This window comes from Sinocyclocheilus rhinocerous, unplaced genomic scaffold, assembly GCF_001515625.1.
Source record: "Sinocyclocheilus rhinocerous isolate Xijiao unplaced genomic scaffold, SAMN03320098_v1.1 scaffold533, whole genome shotgun sequence".
Classification (NCBI taxonomy): Eukaryota; Metazoa; Chordata; class Actinopteri; order Cypriniformes; family Cyprinidae; genus Sinocyclocheilus; species Sinocyclocheilus rhinocerous.
Genome location: NW_015642843.1, coordinates 409,380 through 418,221, shown reverse-complemented (window position 1 = coordinate 418,221; position 8,842 = coordinate 409,380). Strand labels below are relative to the sequence as shown.

The following is an 8,842-nucleotide window of genomic DNA, read 5'->3' as shown; positions in this document are numbered from 1 at the left end:
GTTTTTTAATTTACAGGAGAAAATTGGTTCTACTAAGTAGAAAAGTAGAGAGAAGAGAAAAGAGGAGAGAGGTGAGTGATGAACTGATCATACGTGAATTCCTGAATATATCCCCGTCTTTGTATTTTTATTTTGTTTGAGCATTTAAACAGGCCTACCTCTGTTTTTTTTTAACCCATTCTTTTAAAAACAACTCTCTTTGCATCAAATGTGGAGTTAAATGTGTTGCATTTACTCATTTTTTTTATTCTTACCAACAGGAAAAAGCTCTTATTGCTGCTCAGCTGGAAAATGCCATAGAAAAAGAACTGTTAGACCGTCTAAAACAAGGAACGGTAAGTGCATCTTTGGCACATCTTTTTCCTGCTTTTGTGCCAGATCAGTGATTGCATTTAAAGTTTTCTTTTTTCCCTTTTAGTATGGAGACATATACAACTTCCCCATCCACGCCTTTGATAAAGCAATGGAAAAACAGGAAGAGGAGACTGAATCAGAGGAAGAGGAAGATGAAGAGGTATTAACTTTATTTTTTTGTCAGCTTAGTGTTTTTATTATTTGTATGTCTGTTACAGGAAGTCTGAAGAAGAGTTAGAGGAAGAGAAGACCAAGGCCCAATCAAAAGGAAAGGCTCCACTCAAAGGCCCAATCAGGAAAAAACGGGCCTATGTAGAGATAGAATATGAACAAGAGACAGAACCAGCTCAGAAAAGTAAGGCCACATAGAGACTGAACTGCTGATCACACCAGAGTAACTCTTCTGTGTGTGGAACATTTCCAATTCATGAAACCTGATCGTTGATATAACACCTCTATTCAATAACAGTGTACACTGGTGTGTGTGTGTTTATACACTCCTGTCCAAATCTCTAATGTGGGATTGTTTGTACATTGGCCTGTCTCATCTGTACTTATGCTGTTGCAAGCGTAAGTGTTTTTAAAAAATGTTCCATTGTGTACTTTGGAGTCAGCTTTGACCTATGTTCATATAATAAACTTTATTTGAAATGGCATGCATGCATATTAAGTAGTGCTTGTTAGTTTGACTGCCTGGTGTTCTAATTATTTATATACTTATGTGGTCTTGTTTCTGTCTTTCAGGAGCCTGTGACGAGAGAATTTGTTGCTGATGATGGGTTTGAAGAGAGTGATCTCAGTGATTTTGAGGTAATATTTTATGTTTAAAAATTAAATTCCGTAAAAAAAAACATGGTTAATCTCTCAAAGAGTGACATTATTTCAACACTGAGCATGTTTTACAGGATATGAACAACCTGAAGGGCAGCAGTGATGAAGAAGAGGAGGCTGAAGAGGAATCCAGTGAGGAAGAGGAGTCTGAAGAAGAGTTAGAGGAAGAGAAGACCAAGGCCCAATCAAAAGGAAAGGCGCCACTCAAAGGCCCAATCAGGAAAAAACGGGCCTATGTAGAGATGGAATATGAACAAGAGACAGAACCAGCTCAGAAAAGCAAGGCCACATAAAGACTGAACTGCTGATCACACCAGAGTAACTCTGCTGTGTGTGGAACATTTCCAATTCATGAAACCTGATCGTTGATATAACACCTCTATTCAATAACAATGTACACTGGTGTGTGTGTGTTTGTATACTCCTGTCCAAATCTCTAATGTGGGATTGTACATTGGCCTGTCTCATCTGTACTTATGCTGTTGCAAGCGTAAGCGTTTTTAAAAAATGTTCCATTGTGTACTTTGGAGTCAAACTCTGCTGTGTGTGGAACATTTCCAATTCATGAAACCTGATCGTTGATATAACACCTCTATTCAATAACAGTGTACACTGGTGTGTGTGTGTTTATACACTCCTGTCCAAATCTCTAATGTGGGATTGTTTGTACATTGGCCTGTCTCATCTGTACTTATGCTGTTGCAAGCGTAAGTGTTTTTAAAAAATGTTCCATTGTGTACTTTGGAGTCAGGATAATTTTTAACCAAAAAAAAGTTACGGACTGCAGCTTTAAAAAGAAATTAAAAAGTATGAAGTCATTTTAATCTATTTTAGTTCTATAAGTAGTTCTAATGTTTGACAGCACTGGTATGTGTTATTAAGCCCCGTTCACACCAAGAACAATAACTATAAAGATAACGATACTAGCGTCCACACCAGCAAAAGATATCGTCTGTCTATTCTAAGCGCACGCGCGTCTGCCGCTTTAAATTCTCGACTCGAGCTCGTTACAGCAGGATGGATTCTGATTGGCTGTCAATTTTTTATCGTTCATCAGCTGGAGAAAAATCGTTTTGAAAGTGATTCCAACGATATGTCTTTATCGTTATAGTTGTTATAGTTGTGGTGTGGCCTCTGCTATTCTTTAATATTGAGAACGATTTTTAGAACTATATCTTTATCGTTATCTTTATAGTTATCGTCCTTGGTGTGAACGGGCCTGATGCACAATCGAATTGTGCACAGACATTTTCTGATGAAGTGACAACATGAGCTGAAACCTTTGCTTAACTGCCTCAACAACTCACTGAGCACATCTGAAGTGGAGATGCTGACCATTGAAGAGGCCAAAATTGTGCCAGAAAAGAAATAAAACCTTCATTAACAGTTATATGCTGTTAGCAATCTAACCTGAAGCATGCGTTAATGAAGTATCTTAAAAGTAGGATGAAAGACCTGTTTTTTTGGTGTCCCCAGAAATGTCCCAGTTTTACAGCATGTTCAAAACCAGCCTGCAAATCTAAATCTCTTTGAGGTTGTATAATTTTTATTTTTGCAAAAATCAAACAAAAAACGCCAGTTCCCCTGGATAGCACACACACAGTGTATTTTGTTCATAGCACGTAGTGAACTGATCACTTAATCAGATTCTACTGAGCCAACGTCAACTCCAAAAGCGGCAAATACTCTGACAGCTTACTGACACAGAGATGCTGCAGTGACTTTCTGGATACACTTCAACACAGGTTCAGACAAACAACTGCTGTCTAGCTCTCTCAGAAGAGTCTGTAGAAAAACAAGGTAAATAAGAAAACATAGACGGAGAGAAAACAGCTTTAAACTGCATGCAGTATGTATCAGAGTAAAAAGATGCTTTTACCATTTCATAAAAGCTTTGTAAGCATGATGAAATTCTAATTAGTAACTCGTAAGGAGGATTACTGGTGTATAAATCTGACATTTTTATTACTTTCACTTGTGAACTTGAAACAGAATGATAAAACAAATATAAGATAACAGTTTTTACCCCTCTGGCTGAAATTCTTTCTCCTATAACCACAAGATTCAATATAAAGAATAATAATAGTCATTCTCACCTGTAGTTTTCCCTTTGAGCAGTGGTCGAGCAGCAGTAAACAGTGGGACGCTTGGGTCATGAGCTGCTCTTTCAGCTGGGTGGGTAATGACTCTGATGAGACGTCAACCAGAAACCTCAGAAGACTCTGAGCCAGTGAACCCATCCTCCTCTCCATACTAGAAATATACATAAAAGCACACAATGTGTTAGTGTGAGATACATCTGATATAATCAAGAGAGTGGAATCATGTAAAAACTGATGTAAAAAGTCATTTTCATGTAGTTGCACTGAAGCACTGATGTTGTATAGTGCTATGGATGGTCACCGTGGCCAAGCAATCTGTAGAGTTTTTTGCAGAGCATCCAGGATACTTAGTCTGGCTTCCTCCTCTGGAGCATCTGAGACCTCCAAGTATCCCACAATCACCCTCTCCAGCCTCTTCAGGTGACGAATGATTACTATACCCATCCTATGAGATAACAACATGCCAAATTGGAACATCAAAGTAGCTAAAGTTGAGTAATATTACAACAATTATGCTAATCAAGTTAGTTAAGAATATTTTAAATGAAGAACATAGTAACAAATACATCAACATGAAAATGAATTCAAAATTTTTTTTTTCCAAAACTCACCAAAAATGTGACCGGGCTATTGGTGAGATTTTTAGAAATGCTTTGCTACCAACAACAGTAGCCTAAGACAATGCCAAAATGGTCGTTTGGCTATCAATTAACATTAAAGGAATAGTTCACCCAAAAATGTTCTAACATTTGTTATTATTTGATGAGCTCTATGAATGTGCATTAATCAATGTTCATATGTGAATAAAAGCCTAAATGAAATCTGTTTATCATAAAAAGTGAGACTGTCTCTGCAGAGGACTTGGATTAAAACGCTCAATTCATATGGATTACTTTTACAATGTCTTTATAAACTTTTTGAAGCTTGCAGTATTGGTTGTGTGGACTTTCCAATGGACAAAAAATGATGAGAATATTAAAAATACTGCGTATCGAAGATGAAGTTTTTTTGCAAAAAGGGTTTGCATCGACATGAGGCTAAGTAACTGATTATAATCTTTCATTTTTGGTATGACATCACATGAAAATGAAAGATATCCTGAGGTGTATGTTTGATAACAAATATTGCTGTCACAGAATTTACATACTTCTTTACATCTTCAGGGTAAACATAACTACTGAAATCACTAATACTGAGAAAGCTACTTGCGTTATTTAGACCTCACCTCTCAATAAATAAGACAAGATTTTTGGCATAAACACGACGAAGGTCAAGCTTGTGCTCCATTTCCATGTATGTCAAGATGTGCCGGAGCACAACATCAAAGCGGTTTGGTTTGCGTGGTAAACCTGAGTGCACTGGAGGTTTCTCAAGGACTGACAGCAAGTCTAGAAGGCAGGGCAGCACAACCTGAAAATAACAGACAGTAAGGTGAGATACATAATGAAAACTAAACATCTGTGTTCAAGTACACACATGGACTGTGTGAGTGAAAGCCTCACCTGTATGAGTACAGCTTCAGATGTGTGTAAGTGATTGAAGACAGCATGATAGAGCACATGAGCTCGGTTGAACTGCCTCAGATCAGCAGCTGGCTAAGAAAGGAGAAGATCAATTGAACACACATTTCAAATACATATATTAAAAAAACACTGGCTTATAATGTCCTCCAGGATTTGAATGTCTTGCTTATGAATGTCAGGAGCACAATAAAAGCGACTCAAATTCAGAGACACAACAATCTTTGAGGATAAATGGACTGTTAAAGATACAGTGATCAGGATTTAAATAGGAGTATATTTATCAATCCATCAACTCATTTCGTGGCACTTCAATACATTCTAGGATTGCCTTTTGCATTCATATCAGCAGTGTCTTTATGATGCCGTATTTAGATTCTGGGGCATTTTTTGGCATGAAAATATTCTGCATGGACAAGTTTTTTGTAGATAGTTGTGGTGAACAAAATATTTACAAGAATGACTTACCACATTGAGAACAATGTGATGCAGGCAGTGCACACCCAGTACTTTGTTTTCTGTGCGATAATCATCAGATAACAGCAGAGATGGAGGAAACACCTTCTCCAAATACTCAGTTAAACAGGGTCGTTCAACCTGCACCAGCATCCAGGAGAACACATGCTTCACTGCCTGGTTACGCTTCCAGCTCTCCCTGAACACACAAACAAAGGACAAGCTTGAGTGCATTTAATACCATATTATTATGTGCTCCTGTGATGTCTTTAAAGAAGAACAGCAGATCTTCAGAAATACACTCATTTACACAATGGCAAGAAAATGAACAGGATTTCAAACACAAGATTTAAACGCTTTTAGACCAGTCCATACTTGTTCCACAATGTTTTCAGTCATTTTTTTGTGTGATTACTAAATGAGGGATCTCTGTCAGAGATTTATTCATAGAAATATTGTGGAGCGGAAAATTATGTTACCATATTCAAATAAAGGTTTAAAAATAAAAATGTTAATTGCCACATTCAAATAGAGATTTTAAAATGTAGGATAAGTGTCACTAATTAAACAAGTATATGTTCAGCTAATAGTCAGCCTCTTACATGTATGCTTCTCATAATTAGTGAATATGCATATAAACAGCATGTAACGGTGGTGGCCCCCCAAAGTTAAATTGTAGTATTTAAGTTTTTTTTTAATTAACAGAGTAGAATAATCATGGCTGATGGTAAGACACGCAAATGTAAAAGAAAACCAAACTGGATGCAAGAACAGCTGTTACTTCTTGCCCAGCTGGTTAATGAAAACAAGGATATAAATCAAAGGAACATTTGGAGTTGGGATAACCTCCAAAACCAAAGGTGATACTTTTTTAAAAGCTCATTATCATCAGATGTTTCTAAAATGTTTATATTCCGAGGCAGATTGACAGCAACAGCCATTTTAGGATAGTTTGTGGCTTGGTCTTAGTGACTTAGGAGTCCTCTTCACTACTCCTAATGTTTCACAGATTTAGGAGCTAGTTTTAGAGCTAAAACGCTTTTTTTTGGAGCAGTTACATAAGCATGTGGCCATTTCGTTAATTTCTTGCTTTATTTTCCCACACCTGAGCCCTTATTGGGTTTGTGGGATGTCCACACCTTTTTTGTATTTCTGATTTTAAACCAAAACATAACAAAAAAAAATGCATATTCACTATAGAAATGTCCATATTGTTTAATATTTAATTAAGTTCCTATAATTTGACTTAAGTAGCCCTTATGCTTCCAAGTTCACCGTCATATTAATAAAAAAAGAAACCTGATTCTAAAAATAACACTCACAAAGCCTAAAATTGTGAGCAGTGTGTCTTATATAGTACATTAAGATGTACAGTATATGGTGTCTTGAATGTACTGCATAACAGGAACTGACCCTCTAGTTTGCTTAGAAAATATAGTTTTGCAGAGCCAATTTAATTAAAAATATACTTTTTGCAAAGCTGAGAGAGGCCAGTGCTTTGACTTTCTGAAACTTACTTGGTTAATTCAGGCTGCAGTGTGTCAAGAACTGGCCCCAGAAGTCCTTTCTGGCCCTCGCCAGGTTTTCCAGACAGCAGCTCCTGCACTGACCTGCTGCCCGTCAGCGCCACAGCTGATGCTAGCAGCTCCCGAGCGCTGTTTCTGGAGGCTGCACTGCTCCAAGGCTGCTCCAGCAGGTGTGTAACGGAGAATATACAGAAGCTGGGGGCTAGTGTGCGAACTAGAGGCCTGATGTCTGGACGGTTTTGATGCTCCAGCGCTTTCTGAATCTGCGCGGACAGCGCGAGTAACACGGCACTAACAGCCTGGGCTTTGGCCGGTATGTCCTCGTAACTTTTGGCAGGTAAAGTGCCGCTGTCTGTGTCACAAAGTGGCAGGGCAGCGTAACGGGTGAATGAGTTCACTAAGCCCAAATACTGGCCTCGTAGGTCAGCGTTCGCTTCAGGGAAGAGCCAGTCTAGCGGAGCGAGCGAGAGCAGCTCCGCGGTCTCCCCCAGGATGAACGCTCGTCCCTCCGGCGCTTCTTCCAGCTCGAGCCGCTCATCAATGCGGCTGAAAGCAGAGTAGCAGGAATCCGCTGCATCTCTGATTTTCATCTCCTGAAGAATGTGTGCCACATCCATTGCGGTGTCTTATATTTTACTATCCTTGACCATAGAGAAATACAAAGACCATATGACAAAAAGTATTACTAGCGGCTCCAGACCGCTAATTTTTATAACACGGCCTTAACAGCTCTAGCTTGTGTTTTAGGAATAATTTCAATGATTCAGTTCTACTCCTTGTACTAAAAAACTACTTATATGGGAATGATTTACCCATAAACTGCACGTATCCTACTTGTAGTAGTCTTCCCTGACAATTTATCCTCCCTACTGTCTGCGTAATATTATAACACTATCTCCCTGTGCTGCTATTATCCCATCTAATTAAAATTTTAAACCCCAATCCAGGGACCACTTCTCCACTTTTTTAATTGATTCCTGTATGCCTTTAACTATTTTTTTTTATATTGCGTCCTCTCTTCCATAATGCTCCATCATCTGCATAAAGTGCTAATCCTATTCCTGTTTTTTTTACTTTATCAAACCCTACTTGTATTTAGACAGCGCTGTTGTTTAAAAGTGCGACCTTAAAATATTTCCCCAGAAACTTGACTATTCAAAAAGTTCCCATGTGAAGCGACACGTCCAAGCGAAGTAAGTTATACTTGAGGTAAGAAAAGTGCTATTCACCAAGCAGTTGTGAAGTGATATTAAGTGTCGTTTACAGGTAAATACAAATTATCACACATTTCAGAAACGCCGTTCGGTTTTAATTGTCCATTTATAGTGATACAACACCCAATAGGTGGCGCGGTAAGTGCAGAAATTAAGTGAATAAACACTTCTGCATTTTTCTATTGGTAAGCTGATTGTATGTTAGACAAATAGATTGTTAATAAATTGTATCATCCCATCTCATGCTAAGCTAACACGTGTCTGCATTTACTGTAATGTGCACCGTCCAAAGTATATTCTTAAAAAACTACTGTAATATTAATTAAATTAATAGTCTCATGTACTTATAGAGAGTACACTTTCATGAATCTTTCACACATTTAACGCACAAAAAATGCAATTTACAATAATGAAAAATTATACGTTTTACTTTTATATGAATTCTAAATCATTATATTTTAATATTTTATTGTCTTGCTTTACAGAAGTACACTTGTTTTGATGTATTGACCAACATACTAAAGCACATGTAAAGTAATTGGTTATTATTTGAACCGTAGTGTGTTATTTGATATTATATTATAAATATATTCAAATACGTGGCATATAAATTTCAACAGAAATTACATTAAAGTATGTTTACCACAAATGCTTGTCAGTATATTCTGCAGTACACTTTAACCATATTTCAAAGACGACAATATTATTGACTAATATTATTAATAATTATGATTTTACATATAAAAATGCACTCACATCATACATAAGTGGGTCACATCTTTTATTTGTATTTCATTTATTTGTAAATAACATGTAACTAAGTGTCCAAAAACATTACA

The 8,842-nt window shown here is 37.3% G+C and overlaps 2 protein-coding genes across 3 annotated transcripts in view; one reads left to right on the top strand and one right to left on the bottom strand.

The window, feature by feature from the left end:
- The window catches only part of LOC107756848 (protein MAK16 homolog), a 9,570-nt gene extending 7,856 nt beyond the window's left edge, over window positions 1-1,714 (top strand). The window contains exons 6-10 of the mRNA XM_016574153.1: window positions 17-71; window positions 261-335; window positions 419-514; window positions 1,099-1,164; window positions 1,260-1,714. Of these exons, the coding sequence (XP_016429639.1) occupies window positions 17-71; window positions 261-335; window positions 419-514; window positions 1,099-1,164; window positions 1,260-1,478 (511 nt within the window). The 3' untranslated portion in view covers window positions 1,479-1,714. The remainder of the gene's footprint in view (window positions 1-16; window positions 72-260; window positions 336-418; window positions 515-1,098; window positions 1,165-1,259) is intronic.
- Window positions 1,715-2,404: 690 nt separating this feature from the next.
- Window positions 2,405-8,122, bottom strand: LOC107756847 (TELO2-interacting protein 2-like). 2 transcript variants are annotated; one of them, XM_016574151.1, is made up of 9 exons: window positions 7,874-8,122; window positions 7,602-7,618; window positions 6,781-7,431; window positions 5,276-5,462; window positions 4,790-4,882; window positions 4,513-4,697; window positions 3,589-3,732; window positions 3,282-3,438; window positions 2,405-2,970 (listed from the first exon to the last, which is right to left on the bottom strand). In XM_016574151.1, the coding sequence occupies exons 3-9, from the start codon at window positions 7,404-7,406 to the stop codon at window positions 2,881-2,883; spliced, it is 1,482 nt and encodes a 493-aa protein (XP_016429637.1). In that variant the 5' UTR covers window positions 7,407-7,431; window positions 7,602-7,618; window positions 7,874-8,122; the 3' UTR covers window positions 2,405-2,880. The 2 variants fall into 2 exon arrangements, with proteins under 2 accessions (XP_016429637.1, XP_016429638.1); XM_016574152.1 differs by lacking the exon at window positions 7,874-8,122 and having other exon boundaries at window positions 7,602-7,628.
- Window positions 8,123-8,842: the final 720 nt, after the last annotated feature.

Coding starts and splice junctions, on each gene's coding strand:
- LOC107756847 (XM_016574151.1), bottom strand. CDS start 7,406: ATGGATGTGGCACACATTCTTCAGGAGATGAAAATCAGAGATGCAGCG. Junction 5,463..6,780: donor CTGCAGCCTGAATTAACCAA/GTAAGTTTCAGA, acceptor TTGTGTGTTCAG/GGAGAGCTGGAAGCGTAACC. Junction 3,733..4,512: donor CTTGTCTTATTTATTGAGAG/GTGAGGTCTAAA, acceptor GTTATCTCATAG/GATGGGTATAGTAATCATTC.